We start from the raw sequence: 26,440 nt of genomic DNA, 5'->3' as shown, positions 1-26,440 counted from the left end.
ACTCTTTACCTGCTACTTTCTCTCAATGAAATTCTTAAGTGTTTGAATGGGGATTCCTGAGAGAAAACTTTGATAAATAGCTTGTTTGAATATTATCTTACCTGAGCTTGAGTTTCTCCATCTTTAATAGAGATAATAGTACCTACTTCATAGTATTATTGTGAGAACTAAATAAAATTAGGTTTGTGGCCATATTGCTATATAGTTATAAGGCATTACTAATACTTGTGCCACCTGTGCATATCAATCATTCTTTAAACTGCTAGAAAAAAGTACATATAAATCCCCTTCCTATGTGAAGATGAATGACTAGGAATAACTAATGATAAGCAGTGTCTTCTGGAATTTAGTATAGAAATAAATGTGAATGTGTACATACAGACTTTCTGGAAAGCTGTTTTATGTGTATTCAGAGCCTTTAAAAGTTTATATTTTTGAGCCACTAATTTCCATTCAGAGAATCTATCCCATGGAGATAGAGATATATACAGTGTTTTATGTATGAGGATGTTATTGCAGCATTATTTACAATAATGATACAGTTTATCACACAGTAATTATAATAGTGATATGTTATACTTACCTAAATAAAGGATGATTGTCAAATGAATTGTGGAATAGCTGCATTAATATATTGTATAGACTTAAAATTGTTTTCAAAGAGCAATAAATGACATGGTAAAGGATTCATAATATAATGTTAGGTGAAAAAAACAAATACCATAGTATATATTACTTTTTATTTAAAATATAGCTGTATATAAAAGTCATAGAAGGAAATATATCAAATTCATATTACCTTAAAACATTATTTCTAATGTCTTTGTATATTTTGAATTCTTAGTAATCTTTTCCTTTAAAGGTAGAAAAATACTTCTTTTTAAAATTCAGTATACATAGATATATTTTTCTTTAAATGAAGAAAAAACATATGCATAACTTTTTGTAGCAAATATGTATATATAAAGACAGAGACCTTCAGTATGGATTTCTTGGCTGAAAAATTGCTATTGCTTTGAAGCATCAGCATAACTATAAAAATTTGTACACTGTCATCATGTGACAGATTGTGGGCATGAAATAAGAACGTTTACTGAATAAAATCACCTATGGATTGGGTGTTGTTCTAGACGCTGGGGATTCAATAAAGCCCTTGATCTCAGGAAGCTCATAGTCTAGTGAGAACAATTCAATCCATGAATTACAGAACTAGAACCATATGAAAGTGTTATAAAAAATATGTTCATGGTGTCAGGGTGCACAGGAGATGATGCTCCCAACTGCACTAAGGAAAAAGATGGGAATACTGAGGAAGATATCAAGACAAGGTGTCTTTTAAGCTAAGTTGGAAAGGAAGAGTTAGGAGTTTATCTAAGAGTTAGGGTCTCCATAGATATCTTGAATTTCCTATATACAAAACTGAAACAAAGGAAGTATGATGACAAGTTCACTGAGAGATCTTGATAGAAGCTAAATATGGTGTCTTTCATCTCTTTGTATCTTCAAAGTTCTATACAATGTGTAGTACATACCTGACAACAAATATTTTGTTAATAAATGAGTTAATAAGTGGCTTTACAGACAGGAGAACCAGCATGTACAAAATAAAATATTTTGGTATAAGGGACATTTACAGATTAGATTAGAAAGGAAGCAGATGACAAGAGATGAAGGACTTTCCGAACCCCGAAGATGAGCAATTGAAGAAACCTGTGCAGGGGGGTTTGCCTCTCCTTGACTCTGATGGCATTGTGGAGGATGGATTGCAATGAGGGGAAACTGAGAAAAAGAACTAGTTACAAAGCTGTTGCAGTAATCCAGATAGAAATTAATTGGGGCGTGACCATGGAGGTGAGTGAAAGAAACTTAATTCAGTAGGTATTTAAGAAATAGAAGTGACATACTGAGTAACTGATGAAATATGGAAAGAGGAGTAGGGTAGAGTGGAGGAAGGAGTCTAGGTGGACTTGTTGGGGGTCTAGTAAGGAATGAAGAACAGACCAATTTAAGTGAAGTAACAGGATCAGTTTCACACATAGTAAGTTTAAGGTGCCTGTGGAGACCTCACACAGAGATGTCCCATTGGCAGTTGGAGATAAGGGACTGATACAGAGGAGAAGGGTCTGGGTTGGAGGTAGGGATCTGGGGGTCATCATCATGTGAATAGTAGGAATAGTAGGAGCTGTGGAGAAAGCTACACAAATTGTTCTCCTTAGGGATATAAAATATTCAAGAGTCCAAAAAGTGGAAGTCTATGTGGTTTTATTTTATTGTCTCTGATGACATTTTTACCTGAAATCTGTGTAAAAATATATATATTTTAGCATCTCGAATAATTTTAACACACATTTACTGAGCTGAGATTCCAGAGTCCATGGATATAATACTTGAAATAACTGTGAAGTTGTTGGCTAGACCTAGTCAGTCTCTCTTACTTCATGTCTTTTACTTGCCAAAATAAAGAAGTTCATATATTCTGCTTGCCAAGATAAAGTTACATTTTAAAAGGTTGTTATATATTTAACAGCTTGTACACTATTTAATATAAAAGACACATATTAAGTTTCAATCACTTTTTCTTTCATGCTTTTAAACAGTCAAAATCCTTATATTGACTTTTGTTGCAGAACTGTCTTAGAATAACCAGTAAATTAGTGTAATCCTGTTTTCAAATTTACATGATTCTTTTGTGTTTTTTGTCCTTCATTCTTAGTGCTTTTACATCTCCTGAGAACCAATAATAATCGTTTTATTAATTTTATTAACTTGTAATTGTTTATAAAATGTAAAAATACCATAAAGTTTTAAATAAAAAATTTTCTTGGTGAAACTCCACTTTTTAAAAACAGCACCTCAAAAACTAAAATATGAACTGTGAAATCAGCTCATCTTTGAAGTTATATCATCATCACACTAGATAATTATTATTCCAGTGTATTTTCTCTTTCAAGTTTCAGCATCACAGCCATAGCATTTTCCATCATTTACCCCATATCCATATGTGCAGTGGAAAGAGTTAATGCTATAGAATACCAATATTGTAAATAATTCATCCATATCACTAAGGTTAATTGAAGTCAATTACTTGGTTATGAATCATACTCAAATATCTTTATACTTTAGTATATAGTACTAAATATAAGATACCTTAGTTTTTATAGTGGGAAATAATTTATATAGTAATTGTGTCAACTAATATTAATACATTTTAATGTAAAATTAATACTTAGTTTTAGAAAACCTTCCAAAATAAAAATTAAAGTAGGAATAAAGACAGTGAAAAGAGGATGAAAAGGGAACGTTGCTAAGTATTTGCATTTTGCAGTGATGATTTAGAGCATTTTCAGGGAGGCTAAGAAGCCACAAAACAAACCAGGTTTACTCTTTGTCTTAAATAATTATTTTCACTCTCACTAATAAACCAAATTAATGCTAAGACAAAACATCAAAATAAAAAGTAGGATATTAAGAGACCTTATGAAGGATAGATTTCATCTAACCCAGAATGAAGCCGTAAACTGGCTTGAATTTTGTTTTTATTTTTATTTTATTTTATTTTGTTTTGTTTTAAATAATTTTGCTCCACTGTATTTTTCTGATTTATAGTTAAATGGTTAGCTCTTGTAGAAAGAGATGGTCAACAAAGGTATATTGTATGTTATAAAGGTAGTTTTGACAATATAGTTATTTCATTCCTGAGAGTATAATCTACTGGTTGAGGGCTTGAAACTACAGACTATGTAGTTTAATAACTACATACATAATACACTGTGGTTTAATAAAAAAGTCTAACTCCAAAGAGACTATGTAAGCTGGTAAAAAGTTTCTGGCTTGATTATTTTCTCCCTCTTTTTCATTTCATATAGAGTATGATCAATGCATGTAGACATTAAAAAGAACAGAGGCCAAAGATTATATGCATGAGTCTTAGAAAATTATGAACATTGATTTTTAACATACAAAATTAAATACTGATGGAGTTCACCGCCTACTATCTTAAATTAAAAACACCCCATGTGCCTTACTATACTTTTGTCACATAATTTATCTTTGCTTAATCTGTCCTGAGATGATGAAACACAGCTCTGGACTCTTAGCAAGTGCACATACCTGATTTACAACAATTGCAGTGAAATGCTACTGACTATGTGCTGAGAAAACCCTGTCTACAGATCCAAAGAAGGGCCGGGTTCAACTCTGGTAAACTAATGACATGCCAGCAAAAATAGGCCAGTATATTGGGGGTAGGTAGTCCAACTGGGGCTTGTGGAAGAGTTTTTCTAGTCCCTGTATGTAGGAAGGAATAAATATTTATCACTAGTAATCTAGAATTAGTTTACTTATACCTATCCTGGGCTGTGGAATGATAGCCCAAAATCTTGGCAACCTTTGCCCCCGTTCTCCTCCCTACACCCACTACAAACATAGGTGCTTTTGAAAAGATGGTAATTCAATGTGGTTATATCTTCTACGATATAGTAAGAATCATCATAATATAAAGGAATAGGGGAGATTAAAGTAATAATGTCACAAATAAAGTTTCAGCTATCCATAATATGTTTGAGGTAATTAGAGACTCTTGAAAAAAAGAGAGAGAGAAAAGACGCATCATAGAATTTGAGATTTCTGAGGTAAGAGGTGCCCACATGCACTTTGCCAAAAGAAGGCAAAAAGATTTCAGCAAGGGATTCTGAAAAGGGAGAATAAAGGGAAAAGACATCTCATCTCCATACCAACTGAAGTTATTGGCATAAAGAATGTGTATTCCAAATCAGATTTTGAAAAATAGAGAAAAATAAGCCATTAGTCTAGAAAATAGAAGTCCAAAGGTACAGGGAGTTGCCTCAGTATTACCGGATTTAGAAAAGGTTGTCACATTCCAGTAGTTTCTTTAAACTAGATCATCAAATTAATTTTGAAAATGATAGAGAACACACTTGGGAGACCTTTTGTGTGTGTGTCTTGATTCTTCTGTTTTGCCAAGTAAGACCTTCAGTATTGCTAGTATTACCATTTCATGATTCCTGGCCTGTTTTCAGCATTCTTTCAGCATTTGTAAGTCATACCAGGAATCAAGCCTTTGAAGGTGTTGCTGTGGGTAATTTATGCTTCTTAGTAGATGGAATGTCTTCTGGCTAAGTTCTGGCTTCAGTGTCTAGGAGCTGCCAGTGCGTATACTATGATTAATAAAGATGTTTATGATTAAGCATGTATCTTTTTCTTTTCATATATATTCATCTGTCTTCTTTATTATTTGTTTCCCATTCTAGGCAATTTAAATAGTTTTCATTATATCTCAGTTTGTCAGCCAAAAAATCTGTGACTTCCAATTTATCTTATTCTATAGCTTTTCTTCTTTAGACTCATTATTGTATACTTTTTTGAAAACGTAGCACATAACCTTTTAAAAATGCATGTGGTAGGGATATCATAGATCATTTAGTACACTGATTCTCAAAACTGGCTAATCATTTCTTTTTTTTATTTTTATTTTCTGAGACGGAGTCTCACTCTGTCACCTTGGCTGGAGTGCAGTGGCGTGATCTCGGCCCACTGCAAGCTCCACCTCCCAGGTTCACGCCATTCTCCTGCCTCAGCCTCCTGAGTAGCTGGGACTGCAGGTGCCTGCCACCACGCCCAGCTAATTTTTTGTATTTTTTTTTAGTAGAGACAGGGTTTCATCATGTTAGCCAGGATGGTCTCAATCTCCTGACCTCATGATCTGCCGTCTCAGTCTCCCAAAGTGCTGGGATTATAGGCGTGAGCCACCGCGCCTGGCCTACAGCAGACTTTTAATAGGAGAAAATATACCAAAACTTTAAGTGCTGGAATTATGATTTTTTTCTTCTTCACAAAAATTGTAATTGCAACAACAACTAGCATCGAGCTCTTATTATAAACCAGGTACAGTCCTGAGTGTTTTACATGTATTACATTTCATTTACACCACAAACAACCTGATGAAGTAGAAATTCTTATTATCCTTATTTACAGATGAGGATACAAGCACAAAGAGGTTCATATGTTGCAAATTTTTTTATAATTCAGTATATTGCTTTTAAAAACAGAGCCTGGCATGGTGACTCACGCCTATAATCCTAGTGACTCAGGAGGCTGAAGCGAAAAGATCACTCCTGAGGCCAGGAGTTCAAGACAAGCCTGGGCAATATAGCAAGACCCCCATCTCTTTAAAAAAATGATAAATTAGCCAGGCATGGTGGTGCATACCTATAGTTCCAGCTACTAGAGAGGCTTAGGTGGGAAGATCCCTTGACCCCAGGAGTTCAAGGCTACGGTGACCTCTGATCCACGGCACTCCAACTTGGGTGACAAAGTGAGACCTCATCTCAAACAAACAAACAAACAAAAAAAAACAGAAATAAAATGATAATAACCCTTTAAAGCAAGAAAATTGTACCATCTTCATTATTAACAACTTGCAAAAACTATGACATACTATTTGTTAAGTTTTTGCCCAGGGTGATTCTGTGCTATATTGAAAAGGCTTTGAGTTCCAGTACAATCTCTTGCCTTGAGCAAGTCCCTTAAAGCCTCTGAATCTGTTTCCACATATGTAAAATGACTATGCTTATACTTGTCCTGCTTCTCAGAATTGTTGAAGGGATCAAATGAAATATGTGAAAACAACTTGTAAGTCATCAAGTACCATATAAAATTAGGCAGTAATTTATTATGTAGTCAGATCTTTAAAATTTGCAGCCAGAATATTATAATTAGATGTTTACTAGATAACACATGGCATATTCATAATTGGAACATTAAAAACAAAAACAGAGAAAACAAATACTGAGAATATCTAACATTGACATAAATATGGCTTCAAATTCTTTTCTGAGTCAGTGGCATAAATCGGTAGTGCTACAGCTGAAGCCAACTCAAGATTCTGAGACCTGCTATAAAACACAATGTGTGGCAAACAATATTCTCTAAATGACATTTTGCATTGCCATTTGTTAATGCTAGTTCTCACATATCTGTAAAATTAGGGTTTTTAATATCAGTTAAATGAGGGACTTTGTTTTGTTCACTGTTACATCTCCATTGCCTAGAACATTGACATACAAATGTTTGTTGAAAGAATGAATGAAATAACATTCTGACAATTGAAGAGACTTTAAGAATAGCTGTAACACATCATACATAAAAATGTTAAGCACAAATGTTTGTAATATATATACTGAAATTTCTTTGACCCGCACATGTTTGACAGATTCTTAATTTTTTCTCACTTGCTTTACTTAGGGACGTGCTTCCTTAACACAAGAGAAAGAGAAGTTTGCCCACGAACATGAAGAAATGAAGAACCTAGAAGCCATTGTTCAAGAAATAAAACCAACAGCCCTCATAGGTAAACTTTTTCTCCTCCCCCTTCCCCCCCCACCCTTATTTTGACTTGATTGGTTTTATTTACTACCAATTTTTGAGGTATAATTTAGTCTTTTTGAAATTCTACCCCTTTGAATTCAAAAAACTACACATTCACTCAAGCGACAGTACCCTGTAGAGACCTAGATTTTTCACTTTAGTCCTGTCTTCTTTCTCTTACTGATCTGAGCTGAAGTGTGTGGCCCCCTCCTCTAACTGTCAGCCTGCTAATACCTGGCACATTCAGCACTTTTCTAGGCTTGATTACTCCAGATAGACAGTGGTTCTCAAATAAGAGGGATTTTTGCCCTGCAGGAAACATTTGGCAATGTCTGGAAGCTGTTAATTGTCTTAACTAGGGTCGCGGGGTTGGAAGGGGAGTAAAGGGAGGGGCTATTGACATCTAGCCGATAGAGGCGGTGGAAGGATTCTACTAAATATCCTGCAGTGCACTGCACAGCCCCTGTGACAAGGAATTTTCCAGCCTAAAATGTTAATACTGCTGAGGTTGAGAAACTCTGAGGTAGATAAGACCCTCTTGGAAGACAGGGATCACATCTGACAAATCTTTATATTCCTTATAGCACTTAATACCGTACTTACACACTGCATGTGCACTGCAAGACTTTAAAGTGGTTTTAAAAAACTCAAAGGAATTTATGAATCTTTATGTTGTGCATATATAATTTTGGTTTTTACCTTGTATTATACTCCATTCCAACAAGCTCTTGTGAAACAGATGACAATGTTGAAAATAATGATGATAACTATAATAAAACGAGTACTTATTCCATGACAGGAATTTTACTAAGTGTTTAATATTGTTTTTACAAAATATATTCTGTCAATAATCTTGTTTTTCATTTCCATTATGCTAATTGCTTTATTCTTCTGTTAAAGTTATTTCAATGGGTGGTACTTTACTTTTGCCATTGAATCAGATGGTTGTCTTAAGTGATAGCATTAGTTTATAAAACTTAATTGCTTTATAGCCTGACAGACTGAAATGTACTCATAGAATTGCTTATAAAGAAATTATACATATTGGATACAAATTTCCAAGTGATTGGTCACTAACTCAATGTATTATAGGAGCCAAATCTTATCTTTAATTTTTAATAGGTATTTGTAGATTTGTGACCCTAAGGATTGTAAGGATTGTTGGCATTAACAAACGTGCCTCTTTTTGTCAGTACAATACAAATAGTCTATACAGCATTTTGTTTAGGATCTATTAGAAAATGACATGACAGATATCATTGATTTGGGGCATGGTCTTCTTGTGTCAATTAACCAATGATAGTGTTAATTACCAGCTTCATTTTTCTTCATTAGGAGTTGCTGCAATTGGTGGTGCATTCTCAGAACAAATTCTCAAAGATATGGCTGCCTTCAATGAACGGCCTATTATTTTTGCTTTGAGTAATCCAACTAGCAAAGCAGAATGTTCTGCAGAGCAGTGCTACAGAATAACCAAGGTAAAGTAAAACTATAACTGATACTTGAATAATCACATTTTTATTCATTATAGGGAAGCCTAGGATATCTCAGGTGCTTACTGTTTAAGTTTAAAAATTATACAAGAAAAGCACACAGATCAGAGGGATAAGAACTATTTCCTTTTCTAGAATGTTGTATATATCCTCTTCTTCAATAAAATAAAATACATATTTTAATGTTTTACTGATAATTTTCCATAAACGATTTGGAAATATCTAAGATTTACACATAAAAGTTAAATAGAAAGGAAGATACTTGTTTCTAGAGGCTTATTAAAATAGCTTTTAACTAGCTATTCCCAAACACTGAAGCGTACAATGTAAAACCACAACCTTATTTTTGCTTTGCTAAATCCTGGGTTTGGGTTTTGGTACTATGAGTGGAACATTTGGGCAACTATCTTGACATGCAGCCAGATTGGGATAGGCGTCCTCAATGCTTCAATATTTTACTGTGATTTATTTTATACCATGTTTGTACTAATATATATTTGGCTGATATGCTGAAAGGAGCCTTTTTCCCTTAAAAGACTTTAAAATATCATTACAACAAAATAGAGGTTGAGTCATATCTATCTAAAATGTTTATTTTGGAAATAAATCCAAAATGAACTAGAGAGGTAAACATGAAAGCTGTGTCACTCTGCACTAACTGGAACTTAATGGCTCTATTTTAATCATATATCCTTAAATGCTCAATACTAGAATTAATGATTTTTTTTTTTTTTTTTTTTTTGCAAGGAGCCACTCCATTATGTATCTCTCTTATTTGGGATGGCATCAATGTTCTCACTAATTTTAATTTTTATCTCATCTCTAGATTGGGGAATTTGCCCCACATTATTCAGTAGTCCTTAAATCCTTAAAGGAAAAAAAAAAGTCCTTTGAGCAACAATGAAATTTTAGCATCATGCCTTGCACATATGTGGCATATAATAAACAAGTATTTAATTAATTATTTTGTCTTAATATCTCTCAACAGGCCTCAAGGGTTAAGAGACTTATCTATAATACACATAAACAAAATTAGCCAAATTTATGTAGTTGTGTTTTAAACTTTGAATGTGTCTGATATAAATGTAGGCTTCAAGTCTTTCTTATCATCTTGCCTAATAGTCTATGTTTTTCTACATAAAACATTGAAAATTATTTTGAGGATGAAAATTTAGACACTGGTTTGGCTAAAGGATTAGAGAAAAAGGAAAGGTCTGCCTGTTGCTGGATGTGAGTTTCCGCTACTGCAGGCACAGGTGAAGATAGGAAAGGTTAAAATACAATATACAAAAAGACTATTGAACCATAAAAATACAATCCGAAAATGGTATGGGGAGATTTCCTTCACTATGTTAATAACATATATATGAGAATATTTAGCTAGCTACAGTACTATCATTTATTTAATGACATTTCTCCTTAAAATATGGTGATTATAGAAAGGCAGGAAGAATGGGAGTGAAGGAGGAGGGGGAGATATATAATGTTACAGGCCTCTTTCTCAAATATAATTTTCCGAAACCTTTATATATGAAGTAATAATTTAGCTACATTAGAAAGTTGTTTATAACAAAATGTTTTATCTGCTAAAGAGCTTAAGGTATCAGGTTTGTCTGAAAACAAAACCGAATTCTGTGCAAAACGTAAGTGTCTTATAAATAGCTAGATGAGAATTTCTGTTTTTCTGCCTCATCTATTTTCATCTTTTTATGTCTCAAAGAAGGTTGAATTTTTATGTTATACAACTTTAAGAACAACTAAAAGGTATATTATGACATTTGCTAGAAACAGGTTAATATTAATATCATTATTTAGACTCTAGATCCAAGAGATATGAAAGTTAAAACCCATTGTGTCATCATTTAAACTATGCCTTGGGGATTTGATGCTTTAGACTTTTCAAATAGATTTCTTAGACTGTGACGCTTTATTTTTTGAGGGTTTCTGATTCCTACTTTGAAGCCTAAATACTCTCAACTAGATATCCACTCTCACCATCACAGACAAATATTGTTTTGATTAGCAATATGAAATGTGGCACCTAACAGGCCCTTAGTTAATGACTTTTTTTTTTTTTTTTTGAGATGGAGTCTCACTCTGTCACCCAGGCTGGAGTGCAATGGCATGATCTCGGCTCACTGCAGCCTCAGCCTCCCAGGTTCAAGTGATTCTCCTGCCTCACCCTCCTGAGTAGCTGGGATTACAGGCGCTCACCATCACATCCCACTAATTTTTGTATTTTCAGTAGAGATGGGGTTTCTTCATGTTGGCCAGGCTGGTCTCCAACTCCTGACTTCAAGTGATCCGCCCTCCTTGGCCTCCCAAAGTGCTGGGATTACGGGCATGAGCCACCACGCCCGTCCAAGTTAATGCCTTTTTAAAGCAAGCAATAAATGAGATTCTTCAAAACAATTATGACAAAATATTAATACTAGGCAAAATGAAGACAATTGTTGAAAAATACTGATAACTTAATCTTCCTCTTCCTTGCCAATTCTACTCCTGCCAATGAGTTTGTTTCCTATGTGATTCTCCACATAACTCTTTATTTTATTTTATTTTTTGAGCTGGAGTCTTGCTTTGTCGCCCAGGCTGGAATGCAGTGGTGTGAGTTCACTGCAACCTCTGCCTCCTGAGTTCAAGCGATTCTCCTGCCTCAGCCTCTCGAGGAGCTGGGCTTACAGGCACCCACCACCACTCCCCAGCTACTTTTTGTATTTTTAGTAGAGATGGAGTTTCACCATGTTGGCCAGGCTGGTCTCAAACTCCTGACTTCAAGTGATCTGTCCCTGTCAGCCTCCCAAAGTGCTGGGATTACAGGCATGAGCCACTGTGCCCAGCCCACACAACTCTTTACAATATAGAAATATGTATGATTTTCCCAGTTTTTATTTTGGAAATGTGTTGATTCCTAAACCCCAACCTAAAATATCATCATTTTCAATACTTAAATATTAGCCCATCATTTTTTATCTTCAGATGTCTATCGTTGGAAGCCTATATAAAAATGGTTGATGAGCCTATGGGTTGAACCACTGCAGATAATAGAGTGATAGTCTTAGGGCATACTGTACTTTGCATGCTCCTCCTGGATGTAAAGAGTAAGACAGAGAATAGTAATAATCACCCATTCCAGAACTGGTTGTACAACATCACAAAAGCTTGTCCAGACTTATTAGCAAGTTGATAAAAAACTAGACTTCTTTCTAAGTAGTTATAATTTAGGCTATGGGATAGTTCTGTTATGATACATTTGTTTTAAAATATTCTGCTTCTTTTAAAAGTGAGTTGTATGTGTCTTTGTTGTAGGGACGTGCAATTTTTGCCAGTGGCAGTCCTTTTGATCCAGTCACTCTTCCAAATGGACAGACCCTATATCCTGGCCAAGGCAACAATTCCTATGTGTTCCCTGGAGTTGCTCTTGGTGTTGTGGCGTGTGGATTGAGGCACATCACAGATAAGATTTTCCTCACTACTGCTGAGGTATTGTAGAATCCTCTAAGTTTACCAAGGGTTTAAAATACCAAGTGTGCTCAGCCTAGGTTGTCTAATGTTTTATTTATCTAGCATCTCAGCTTACTCTCTGAAAGAAGTAAAGTCTGAAGAAGAGGAAATCTTTCCCAGTGGAGAATAAGGGGTAGGTAGCATGTTCATACTGACTCACAAACAAAAGGTTCTTCTTCAGTAGACATTAGAAAAATTGTGTTTTTGATTTCTTAAGAGGAACATTTTTGTGTCTTCACACATCAGATCAAGTTCTGTGACAGTGATGAGACAATTAAAAATATTGTTTCCAGGGCTGGATGTGGTGGCTCCTGCCCATAATCCCAGCACTCTGGGAGGCTGAGGCAGGTGGATCACTTGAGCCCAGGAGTTCTAGGCCAGCTTGGCCAACATGGTGAAACTTCATCTCTACTGAAAATACAAACATTAGCCGGGCGTGGTGGTGCATGCCTGTGATCCCCCGACTCAAGAGGCTAAGGCAGGGGAACTGCTTGAACCCAGGAAGCAGAGGTTGCAGTGAGCTGAGATCATACTACTACACTGCATCCTGGGCTACAGAGCTAGACTGTTACCTAAAAAAAGCAGAAAAAATAATTGTTTCCAAATGATGATTAAGTGGTAAATATTTCCCTGTTGAGAAATATAGTGCTTAATAATGAATGGCATTTTGAAGGTTTAAAGTGGAAGTCTGATATGGTATAGTGAACATGTTTATCACTCAGGGTTCAGTACAGGAAACAGAAACCACCCTAGTATTTAAGCAGAAGTTAAATCAAAATAGGAAATTAGTTGTTTATAAAATCATTAAAAGAATAGGAGAAGTGAGCTGTGTCTGGGCCTTGAGGAAAGATTCTCAGAACATCACAAAGCAGGCCCACTGGGGAATCTTGTACTGTCATGAACTGTGAAAGATCTGAGATTTTTCTCTACTTGCAAGCTAACAAGTTAGCCACAATTTCATAGATATTGACAGAAGACATGAAACTTTTAGGTCAGAGACAAAGGACTTTGATACTTCCTGGCACAAGAGATATCATGAGCTGTATGTTCCTATCAGCTTCCCTCCCCATCCCAAGCCTCAGCAGGATGATACAGTGATTGGGCATATATTTGTAATCATGAGCTTTTGGTAATCAGAATGTTCATCAGGTTGATATATTTTCAGATTTGAACAGGTTACCATTTGTGGATGAGAAACTTGAGTGAATTTCTTCTCTTACGAGTAAACCTTTGCAGCTGAACTGATCCAAAGAACTTGATTGATATTCAAATATTTTTATCCTGCAAATATTTTTTCCATTGTGAAGAGGAACCCCAAGAATGTAGACAAAGATTCTTATGTTACTGATGTGAGCTAAAGGAACATAATATTGCTGGCTAGCGCCTGGCGTCATTCTATGAGAACAGATGCTTGGAAGCAACAATGTTCTCCTGTCGTTTTCTTCACTGTATTAAAAAGCGTTCCAGCTGATGTCTCAGGTTTTCTTTAACTCAGAAAATCTTGTTAAACATAAATGGATGTCTAATTACTAAGAGAGCCTGTAAAAGTTTTTGCATTAAGGAAAATGTAATCATTGTCTTTTAGAATAGCCACATCAGAGTTTTGGTTACTTGTAGTAGTCAGTGTTTTCTTTCCTAAATAACTCTAGCACCCTCTAGTGACAAATTCCATGAAAAATATTTTCAATTTACTCTCCAAGAAAAGTAATAATCACTACCCAAAAACAGTTTGAAGGGAAAAAAAAAATGTGGTGTTGTCAACATACCACATCACTAATTCTTATCATAGCTAATGATCTCTCTGGCTGTATCTTTTGGCCTTTCTACGGTTTTCTCTTAGGCTTCAACACAATATTCTGTTTTTATATCATCTCAATTATGTCCCCACTCATTATTTTCTTTGTCTCCTTTTCATCTCCCTCTTAAGTAAGAGGTTTTTTTCTAGCATTCATTTTTTGTTACCAGTTTTTTCTTCTCTTTTTCTTATGCTTTCGAAGATCTCATTCATTCATTTATTTCTATTATCTTCATTCTAGTAGTGGCCAAATCTGTGTATCTCTATTCTCATCTTTTTCCATATCTCCAGTTGCCTGTTGGGTAATTCCACAGACACGCCCTACTGTGTCCTTAAACACAACATTATGAAAGCCTTACTTATCTTTCCTCACTCCCAGCATTCACATTTCCAAGCAGGCAGCAAAGCTTAGAAGCTTGACATTCTTTTCATTCTCCCTTATCCCATAGCCTTCAAACACACCATGCATATGTATGCCTGTGTAACTGCTTTATCTCTTATCCTGCCTGGAAAGACCAGAGAATTATTCTCCAATGAGCTAAGCTTGTCCTTTATGGTGCTGCTTAAATCCCACCACATCCTGGGATCTTTTTGTGACAAGTCTAGCTCATTTTGATCTTTCTCCTAGTCATGGCTGTCTTTATTACACACTTTGACATTTAATTTTATTTCTGGTTATGATACACTCATGAGAGCTTCCTATTGTAAAAGATTAGGTGTTGCCTTTATAACTAAATTGTAGATTATCTTTTTTTTTTTTTTTTTTTGAGATGGAGTCTTGCTCTGTCACCAGGCTGGAGTGCAGTGGTGTGATCTTGGCCCACTGCAACCTCCAACTCCCTGGTTCAAGCAATTCTCCTGCCTCAGCCTCCCAAGTATCTGGGACTAAAGGCACATGCCACCACACCCAGCTAATGTTTGTACTTTTAGTAGAGACGGGGTTTCACCATGTTGGCCAGACTGGTCTCGATCTCTTGACCTTGTGATCTGCCCGTCTTGGCCTCCCACAGTGCTGGGATTACAGGCATGAGCTACTGTGCCCGGCCTGTAGATTATCTTTTTTAAAGACAGAGAGTCTTCCATATACTTCTTTTAAAACTTCAGTAACATCTAGCACAATGCTAGGCACAAAGCAGAAAATTAGTAAATACTTTCTGAATAGGATTAAATAGAACTACTTATGTATCTTAGCAAGAAGAATAAATACAATACCACAGACATTCACTACCAGATGGCCCCAAAAAGAAGAAAAGTACTTCTTGTCTAGATTATATTTTGTAGTTAACAAGAGTAATATGTAGGAGATATATCTGAATTTTTTGTTTTGCAACCACAAATTTAATAACTGTTAGAATTATTGTCAAAATACTAGTTGGATCTCTTATGGAACTGGAAATGTCATGGGTTAGTACCAATCTCAAAGAATATTTCTGGACATTTTTATATCATGAAAAGGTTTTTGGCTTTCCTGGCACTGTAGGCAGTCTTCTGGACCTCTAGGGATCAGCCCTCCTGTCCCTGTGTGGTCTATAGTGTATTCTGGGAATAGACTCCTCACCTCCTGTTCATACCTGGGAGACAAATCTCAGCCTCCTATCTTCACACCACTCCTCCTGAATCATGGGCTGGTGTCTTCTCATCTGCCCTGCTCCCCTCCTTTCTGATATCTTCTCAGAGGACCCTTTAGATAATCATCATGGACAATAGTATCTAGAGGAACCTTTTCCTTGCTTAAGATAATTGGAAATCCAACTGCCATAACAATGTCAAAACAAAATAGAGAGAGATTATTTTAAATTAGCCACAATGTCATTAGAGAGAGACAACCAAAGCACATCAACGGCAGCAAAGTTTTTTAATAAATGATTTAATTAATGAGAGCCAGGCTAGGACTCTTGTATGCCCCCTCCTTTTCCCCCTAGAATCAATTCCTTACATTTAGTGCATCTCCCCATGGTCACCTGTTTGCTACTTGATTTTCTTTCACAATTCTTTGGCTCCTTCTTTGTTTGACAGTCACACATGGAGAGTAAGGATTCAGAATGATTCTTCTTTACTTGGCTATCCTGTGACTGTCTTCAGTCTCTTTATAATAACATTTGTGTGGCATCCTAGAGAAGAAACAATGACATTGAATGCCAGCAGTGTGCAGGTGGTTATGGGTGGAATACACATATTATGTCGTATAAATAGTTGAAACAACTTGAAGTTGATTCGTTATAGAACTTGCCCCCAAATCAAATAGCTAACAATCTATACACTGTAGAACCAGATCTGACACCAAAAGTTATTTTGCTTCCATTTGGCTATGTGGGCTGCCTATTAGTTCTGTTTTAAAACAAAATAACTGGCCAGGCATGGTGGCTCACGTCTGTAATCCCAGCACTTTGGAAGGCCGAGGCAGGTGGATCGCTTGAGCTCAGGAGTTTGAGACCAGCCTGGCCAACATGGTGAAACCCTGTCTCTGCTAAAAAATACACACACAAAAAAAATAAATAAATAAAAAATAAAATTAGCTAGGCATGATGGCACACCCCTGTAGTCTCAGCTACTCAGGAGTCTGAGGCGGAGAATCACCCAAGCCCAGGGAGACGGAGGGTTGCAGTGAGCCAAAACCATGCCACTGCATTCCAGCCTAGGCAATCTGAGTGAGAGCCTGTTCCACATACATACATACATACGTAAAACAAAATAGCTAGGTTTCATTGAATACTTTTCTGACAGACACTGTGGTAAATTGTTTGCTGGCATTTATTTCATTTAATCCTTATGAATTAGGAACTATTATTAGTCCTATATTACTGATGATAAAACCTAGGCCTAAAAAGTTTAATTAATTTGCCCAAATGCAAACAGATAGTAATTGATGGAATTAGAATTCAAACATAGGTCTACCTCACACCAGAGCCTGAGCCTTCAACCACCATGCTCTGACATCTTTGTAACATTGTGCTATTCATTTTTTTCTATCCAATTAAATAACGCTACCTGACACCCAGAAAAGTTGTTGCTTAACATCTAAGAAATTGTTATTTAAATCTGCCACATCTCCTTTGCAGAACAAGAATTAACAAAAATTTTTAAAAGTTTCAATTCAGTGGAGCAATTAATATAAAATGGTTTTATTTTGCCCCAGTCATTGTTTTAAATCATTCTCCACCAGCTCTCCCTCTTGTTTCTCTTAGTGACATTTTGGTAAGAGCCCATAACTTTCAGTTCACTCATTCTTTTAATATTCTTTTAATTAAATACCTTACATATGCTAGGTATTATTCTGAGTGCTGGGAATATATCAGTGAACAATAATTAAACATCTGTGCAGTTCAAAATGTTATATCCAATTCAAATGTCCTGTGCTCTCCTTGCAGTAGGAGAGGCCTGCAGTAGCAGGTAGAGAAAACCCATCTGTTCTTTCACTCTTTCTCTGATGCTAGCACTTTGAGCAATTTGTGGGTAAATGTTTGGCTCGACTCTGAGAAACCTCCTCCCTCTTTTTGTTAAGGCCTACTTCTTAAATGTATTGGAGACAAGAAGGAAGAGCATGGAAAAGGGCAAACATCTCTTTTATTAACTCAATTATTAACTCCTCTAATCCTCTCTTGCAAGGTCTAAATCTGGCCCTCTGATGTAGGATGTCTGGCTTCAGCTTAGCTTCCTTATACTTCTTCAGGTCTCCAGGGATGCAGGGGCCACCTCTGCTGTGGCCACTTGACCTTGGAAACTCATGTACCCATACCAGATCCACTGATGGGAATGCAGACAGCTTACAGCCACCCTGTCTGTCTGGCTCTCCCTTTCCCATTCTCTTCTCTGCTTAAGTACACATATCTATAACTGCTCAAGCTGAGTAGGGGAACACAATGCCCCCAAATCTTTCCTTTAAGAAGGAGTAGCATGCACCAAGAAGAGGCGAGGAAAAAGCCACTACATTACCCAGTAGGCCAAACCATGGTTCCAGCAAATTTCCCTGCCTCTCACCAGCTCAGTCTTTTGGAAGGGGATGGCTGTGGTTGTGGGGTTGGCAGGGCTGATTCCACTTCTGAGCTAGATGGCAAGCCCCACTTATTTGGTGACTTCCTGATAGTGTGGAATAGTTAATGTATCTTTGTCCTAAAATTTGGGACCCTCACCACTTCTAGGGCAAACATCCTATTAAAAAGGCAAGAAATTAATGAGTTAAATGATGAGTTTATTATAAAATTGTGGTCAACACCCTACAATTATATGTTATAATATTTTGTATAATATATAGAGCAATACTAATCAAACAAATAGTTATACTAGTAACTTTACCTCCCTCTCCCTTCCCCCATCTTACCTCTGCCTAATTGTCCCTGGTCAGAAGTCCTTAGTCACCGATAGGATTTAACTCCAAACTCCTTTTTTGGCATTGATAATGCTCCAGTCCTTATTTCTGTACCCAGACCCTCTGTTCCCCTAGGTCAGCACACTTGGGTGTGCTGAGTCCAGCTCACACACATCTCTGCCTTTGGTCTCTGGTTTTTGTTTGTTTGTTTTTGTTTTGTTTTTGTTTTTGTTTTTGTCTGGAATGCCTACCTGCTTTCTGTTTGTCTAACTCCAGGCTTTCTTGTAGGTTTGCCTTTCAAGCCACTGTGCACTGTGAGGCCTTCCAGAACTGCTCTTCCTCGGGATTTCTTAGCACCCATATTTCACCTTTAGCCTAAGCCGTCTTCTCTTTCAGCATTCTCTTTTTCTTCCCATGCTCTGTTTCACTAAATTATACATCTCTCAAGGACAATAACACTTTTTTTTTAGCTTCTCTGTAGTGTTATGCTTGTTCAGTTCATATATATTTGCTGATGGCAAAAAATAATATTTTGGAAATAATTTCATGATTTAAAAATCTAAAAGATATTAAGATACACTGAAAAATAAATATTTGATTATTTAAAATGTTACAAAAGAGGAAGGTTTCATACTCCCTCTCTGCAACCACATTTTCATGGAACAAAGGCCCAGGTATAAACTGTTTTAGATTTGCCCCCATCTAGAAATTTAATCAAAGTCTTAGAACTGGAGAGAACATCAGGGTTACTGAGTCTCCCTCTATGCCTTAGGTTTCAATACAAAATTTATCACTGTTTGATTTGGAACTAGGGAATGGTTTGGGGACAGCAAATATTGAGGCTAATTAGGTGATTTAGATAATCCAGAGTCTGTGTAAAATTAAAATCCTACTTGTAGTGAGACTCTGAACTAGCTTTCTCAGCCTTTTGCTCTACCTCCTGCACAAGAATATGACTCAGAGTTGGGAGTAATGGTGTGCTCAGCCTCGGATAGCTGTCCTCCTCTGCTTTTAAGAATCCATTTTCATTACTCTATCATCTGCCTCTTTCTTTCTTTTCTTTTCCCTTGTTCCCCTAATGTATCAGTTGGAAAGTATCTAGCATTTCATGGTACAATAGAAAAGGAAGTGGACTAAAAGGAAACCTAGATTCTATTCCCATCTTTTTCACCAATTGTGTGATCTCACACCTCTCTGGGCTTAGTTTCTTTGTTGATAGAAGTGGGGACGAAATTAGATAATCATATTAATGTAACTGGTTTTTGTATGGACCATTATATGTAACCATTTACTTAGTTATTTGCATACCTGCCACATTGTATCGTGTGAAGTATCAACACTTTTTTTCTTTCTTTTTTTTCATAAGGTTATAGCTCAGCAAGTGTCAGATAAACACTTGGAAGAGGGTCGGCTTTATCCTCCTTTGAATACCATTAGAGATGTTTCTCTGAAAATTGCAGAAAAGGTAAAACCACCCTTGTTCAAGCTTCATTATTTTTCCTTCCTTCTCTTGCTAAATATGCATTTTTAAATATTAAAAATCTGCTTCCTTGAAATGTATATCTGTATCACCTCACTATGTCAGAAGTCAGAGAAATGAGGCACATTGACACTGTAGAACTTAGGAGCTACATTTGCTCCTCAGAGAAGAATGGAAATATTGAGCTGAATAATTAATTTCCCTCTCTACCATTGTTTTTTCTTCTAAAATTTAAATAATTCATTAGGGGTTTCTGTCAGCCAGATTTCTCCCACTTCACCTTTTTAAAGTTATTCTTTTCTATATCACATTAGTCATAATTACCAAAATATTACAGATATGGTAGAGTAACATTTAGACCTTGAACCACCATCCATATCCATGTCACTATGATATATGGCATCATAAATGACAGATCACAACTGATAATACTGGGTGGAAGGCAAAATAAAGAGGGCAAAGAACTTGAAAGCCGTTGGGGTGGCAGATGAGCTGCTGAAGGAGTTTGCCAAGAAGAACCCAAAGACAGAGAAATTTTCTGTAACTAAACTGGAAGATAAGTGAACTTTTTTTTTTACAGTGTAATTGTATTAGTTTTCTTGGGCTGGGATAACTACATACCACTGTTATGTAGTAACTATTTTTAAGTATTTAAGCCACAGACTGTGAGGCTTAAACAACAGAAAACTGTTTTCTCATAATTCTGGGAGCTGGAAGTCTAAGAAAAAGATGTCCGCAGGTTTGGTTTCCTCTGAGGCCTCCCTCCTTGGCCGGCAGATGGCTGCCCTCTTTCTGTGTCCCCGTGTGGCCTTTTCTCTGTGTGTGTACACCCTTGTGTGTCCAAATTTCCCCTTCTCATAAGGACACCTGTCAAACTGGATTATAGACCATTCTAATGGTCTCATTTTAACTTAATAGTCTCCTTAAAGGTCGTATTTCTAAATACACTCACATTCTGAGGTACTAGTGGTTGGGGCTTCAACAATGAATTTGGGGTGGGAGGAACACAATTTAGCCATGACAGTAGTTACATGTTTAAATTGGTGTTTCTCTACCTCAGTGTTGTGGACATTTTGGGTCAGTAAGTGTCGTGGGGCTGTCCTGGGCATTGTACAGTCTTTAGCAGCATTCCTGGCCTCTGCCCACTAGATGTCAGTAGCATCTGCTCAGTTGTATCAACCAAAGCTGTTTACAGACATTGCCAGGCATCCCCTTGGGGGCCAGATTGCTCACGATTGAAAATCACTAGCTTAAGCTATTAGCAAGTTATCTGAACAACACCATTTAAGAGTCACATATCATTATTTATCTTGTTGACTGAAGGTAGAGTCTTAGAAAAAGAAGTAATTCTCCAAAAACCTTTACATAATAATGTGCTTGGTTATCTATTTATGAAAAAGTATGTTCATATATTCTACTAATATGTATCTGCTAGTTTTTAAGTAGTTTAAATTATTAATATACTGAATAGCATATCATCATTTTAAGTTCATTTTAGAGATTTAAATGCAAAGGAGTTAGCTTATGATTTTAGCTTATGATTTTAGTTAGCAAGGGACAGCAAGGGAGTGCCAAAAGATTCAGATATCACACCTAGAATAATGGAAGAATACAGAGTGCATACACAGAAACTGGGAAATTAGAACAAAGAACCAACCAACTTCAGAGAGGAAGATATGTAAGTGGACTGCAAGTTTGAGGTATCAATGGCACATTCAAATGTACCATTTTATCAAGTAGATAGAAATGACTGAAACTTAAAGAAAGGCTAGATAAAAGACCTGGGCATCTTCTGCATGTGGTAACTGGTGAATGTCTAGGAATGGATGGAGTTGCCAAGAAAGCAAGTATGGAAAGGAAAGAAAAATGAGGATAGAATATAGTTTATTATTCTGTCTAGAAGACAGAAGAAAGATGCCATTTCAGAAGAGAAGTGGTCAGGATTTTAAGAAGAGACTCCAAACTGAGCATGTCAAGAATTAGGAAAGAGACAACTTCAGAATGGGAGTGGAAATTGTGACCAACACAGCCAAATCCTGGAGAGAAAAACTGATGCAGACTTTTATTTGGTACTTAACAAGTTATCAGAGACTTTTACAAAAGAAATTTCAAGATGTAGAAGAGGTTCAGAAGTCAGAGAATTAGGAAAGCAATAAAAGACAAGCCACTCTGTCAGAGAGTTTGGCATTGACAGGACAGAGAAAGTGAAGATTTCACTGAGAGACAGGGTTATTTCTTTTTTTTTTTTTTTTTTTTTTTTTTGAGACGGAGTCTCGCGCTGTGTCACCCAGGCTGGAGTGCAGTGGCGCGTTCTCGGCTCACTGCAAGCTCCGCCTCCCAGGTTCAGGCCATTCTCCTGCCTCAGCCTCCGAGTAGCTGGGACTACAGGCGCCCGCCACCACGCCCGGCTAGTTTTTTTTTTGTATTTTTAGTAGAGACGGGGTTTCACCATGTTAGCCAGGATGGTCTCAATCTCCTGACCTCGTGATCCGCCCGCCTCGGCCTCCCAAAGTGCTGGGATTACAGGCTTGAGCCACCGCGCCCGGCCAGAGACGGGGTTATTTCTATGGTATATCTGGGAGCAGAAAGAGGAGATGAATTTCCACTTAGTCTATGTCAGTAATGAAACAATGTGTTTTGTTATAAAATTAACATAGCCATCTTAAACAGGCCCAAGGGATCTTTTTGGGGTGATGAAAATATTCTAAAACTGAATGTGGTGATATGGTTGCACAGCTCAGTAAATGTACAAAAATAATTTAGTTGTACACTTAAAATGCTTGAATTTTGAGTGAATTATATCTCAACAAATCTGTTTAAAAAGTAATAATACCACATTATAGGCACTTTGGAAAACAAATAGAGAAAAGGAAAATAATCAATATCCTATTTTTCTAATGTAAGCATTAGTTTTTCCTGTATTTGTTTTGTGTCTTTCATTTGTTTATTTTCTAACATTATTATAATTATAAAGTAAGTATACATATTGTTTCCTGCTTTTTCATAGACATTTCATAATACAGCACAGTATTCATAACCTTAATTGTTCATAAATGCATAGTTTTACATTGAGATGAGATACTTAATCATTCTAATATTTTTTGAAATCAGACTTATCAAAATAAGTCAGTCATATAAATATTATTTTAAGAACTGGTGTGAATTAGACTGGGCATGGTGGCTCATACCTGTAATCCCAGCACTTCGGGAGGCCAAGGCAGGTGGATCACCTCAGATCAGGACTTTGAGACCAGCCTGGCCAACATGGCGAAACTCCTCTTCTAAAAAAGTACAAAAATTAGCCAGGTGTAGTGGTGGGAGCCTGTTATGCCAACTACTTGGGAGGCTGAGGCAGGAGAATTGCTTGGTTTTTGTTTTGGTTTTGGTTTGTTTTGTTTTTGAGATGGAGTTTCACTCTTGTTGCCCAGGCTGGAGTACAATGGTGTGATCTTGGCTCACGGCAAACTCTGCCTCCTGGGTTCAAGTTATTCGCCTGCCTCAGTCTCCCGAGTAGCTGGGGTTCCAGGCGTGCACCACCATGCCTGACTAATTTTGTATCTTTAGTAGACATGGGGTTTCTCCATGTTGGTCAGGCTGGTCTTGAACTTCTGACCTCAGGTGATCCACCTACCTCGGCCTCCCAAAGTGCTGGGATTACAGGCATGAGCCACTGCGCCCAGCCGGAGAATCGCTTGAACCCGGGAGAAGGAGGTTGCAGTGAGCTGAGATCATGCCACTGCACTCCAACCTGGGTGACAGAGTAAGACTCCATCTCAAAAACAAACAAACAAACAAAAACTGGTGTGAATTAAATAGTATATATGAAGCGATTAATTTTGATGAGGAGAATCCATTTAAGAAAGTAGGGAAAGAGAAGATGTATGAAGGTACTGAGGAGATAGTTTGAGTTGGTCAAAAGGGAAATTAAGATCATTTTCTCTGAGTGGTTGAAATTTTCTCCTGTGATATGATGTGATGATGTGATTCTCCAGTGAGTGATGAGAGTCAAATGGAAACTTGAAGACGTGGGAAGGTTTAGAATTGCTTTTTGGGAACCACGAGAGGAAGTTTTAAGAAAAGAGAGAAAAAAGTATAATGTGCAGACTAGAAAAAAACATAGCACCACAAAAAGTTTACTGCATGGTTCTAGGATGCACAGCCACAAAAGGAGAAAGCCAGCTCTGAGGGGTCCCCAGACAAGGGACTAGAATTATGCATGAAACATAGGACATGATGACAGGAGATTCTGTGACACTGGCAAAGAGTGCTGATCCTGACTGTGGTGTCCAGATGATTAGCTGAGCAGGATCACGAGACCCTGGGGTACAGGAGGAGATTTTGTAGGAGGCTGTGGTCAGAATAAGGATTCTTGAAAATTCAAGGTTCAAGTTTAGCAGGACTATTTAGATATTTATTTCAAGTTAATTGTCAGTTAGGTCATGACAATACTTTGAACACTGGCTTCTCTGAGAAGTCCAGATGTGATAGTATTTGAATTAGTCTCACCTATTCACACTTTCTTTAGTTGTTGGTGTCATTTTTCTATCTCACTATATGATTTATAATTGCATTTTCATCTTACATCTTCATTGCTTATATGTGCTTTTATTATAAAACACTTAATGTTTTTGCAAACATAAGATATACAGTGCTTTTGAAATGGATAAAAACTTCCACTCACATGGGCTCACCATTATCTCTATTTATTAAAATAATTAATATTCTTTTCTTATATCTAGATTGTGAAAGACGCATACCAAGAAAAGACAGCCACAGTTTATCCCGAACCTCAAAACAAAGAAGCATTTGTCCGCTCCCAGATGTACAGTACTGATTATGACCAGATTCTACCTGATTGTTATTCTTGGCCTGAAGAGGTCCAGAAAATACAGACCAAAGTTGACCAGTAGGATAATAACAAACGTTTCTAACTCTATTAATGAGGTCTTTAAACCTTTCATAATTTTTAAAGGTTGGAATCTTTTATAATGACTGATAAAATGCTTAGATTAAGATTTTACTTTAACAGTCTAAAAATTGATAGAAGAATAATGATATAAATTGGGATAAACATCACATGAGACAGTTTTGCTTCACTTTGCCTTCTGGTTATTTATGGTTTCTATCTGAATTATTCTGCCTACATTCTCTTTAAAAGCTATTGTACCTACTACTGAGATACTCATCGTTTTTATACAGGAAGCTAATGGGAAGACCAAAATTAGTAATAAATTGATATAACCAACAACCCATAATTATTTTGTTGACCATTTTGTTAAAATCTACTTTTCAAAAAAAAAAAAAAAAGGTAGAAATGAATCTAGGCATAGGCGAACTTTTGCTAAGCAGAAATAACATTACTTTGTTGCCTAGAGAAAGATAACTTCTCAGGTATTTTTATTCCAGTCCTAGATCATATATGTTCTTTTGTGCAACCGAATTTTACCACTTCTAAGAAACAGAAAGATCACTGCTGTTTACAATGCCTTGTACAGCCTTACATTTTAATATTCTTTTGTCATTGTTACATCTCATAGAGTAAAGCTCTTATTACCTTGATCCTGAGTCAGAAATCCCACCTGAAAGCACCTTTTTTTCCCCTTGATCAAGCATCCTATCCTTCAGCTACCATACTGTTGCTACAGGGACTTTGTGGACTGTGGCCCCTGTCCAGAGGTTGGCACCTTCAGTTCAGCACAGCCTGAACAGTGAGAAGGTCTGAAAGGAGAGTATATAGTTAAGATCCTTGAGAAAGGGCTGCCTGAGGAACTGACCTCTTAAAGATCTCAGGAGTCAGACAATTTAGGTTCCTACTGGAGTTACCTGCCAGAATGGCCTCTTAATTAACTCAGGTAACTAAGAACTAACTGTGTTATAATCATCTCACTTTTCCCTGAATTTGGAGAAAGTATTATAATTAAGTTCCCAGTATCAGAAATTGTCCTTATATAAGATTAAAATATCTTGATGACCAATACCATTCTATGAGAAAGAGTAGTTATATGCCCAGGCTGTATTAATTCACTTCAGAAACTAATGTTTGAAGTAATGGAAAAAATTTTAAGTTATAAAACTAAGGTGCAATGACATTTGCTATTTATTTGTAGAATTATTTGAAGAATTTTGTTTTCGAAGTAATGCTTTAAGGAGTATAAGATGTTCAAGATAAATTTTACTATAAAATGATTTTATTGAAAGTTGAAGGTTACACATATTGTTTTAGGTATGAGCAGAAGAGGTTAAGGTATTTCTAAAGGTAACTTATAGTCAAGAGTTTCCTCAAAATAGTTATTTGGAGAAGAATCAGAATGTTTAGGTATTTCTTGTCTGTTTCTATGTTGTCTTATAGCTCTAACTAAATGTGTTTACCTATGCAAAAGATTTATTAAAGCATAGAAAAGGTGAATGAATAAAATATAAAATAATTGTCCTTTTTTCTTAAAATGTTACATTGTAATGCTGGGTCTTGGGGTCAT

General features: G+C 36.5%; 1 protein-coding gene across 1 annotated transcript in view; it reads left to right on the top strand.

Moving 5' to 3' along the window:
- The window catches only part of ME1 (malic enzyme 1), a 233,232-nt gene extending 206,824 nt beyond the window's left edge, over positions 1-26,408 (top strand). Inside the window, exons 10-14 of the mRNA XM_017958059.2 lie at positions 7,264-7,369; positions 8,722-8,864; positions 12,189-12,362; positions 19,851-19,949; positions 24,704-26,408. Of these exons, the coding sequence (XP_017813548.1) occupies positions 7,264-7,369; positions 8,722-8,864; positions 12,189-12,362; positions 19,851-19,949; positions 24,704-24,874 (693 nt within the window). The 3' untranslated portion in view covers positions 24,875-26,408. The remainder of the gene's footprint in view (positions 1-7,263; positions 7,370-8,721; positions 8,865-12,188; positions 12,363-19,850; positions 19,950-24,703) is intronic.
- Positions 26,409-26,440: the final 32 nt, after the last annotated feature.

The sequence above is a fragment of the Papio anubis genome, chromosome 6 (genome assembly GCF_008728515.1).
Source record: "Papio anubis isolate 15944 chromosome 6, Panubis1.0, whole genome shotgun sequence".
Classification (NCBI taxonomy): domain Eukaryota; kingdom Metazoa; phylum Chordata; class Mammalia; order Primates; family Cercopithecidae; genus Papio; species Papio anubis.
This window is presented reverse-complemented; position numbering and strand designations above follow the sequence as displayed.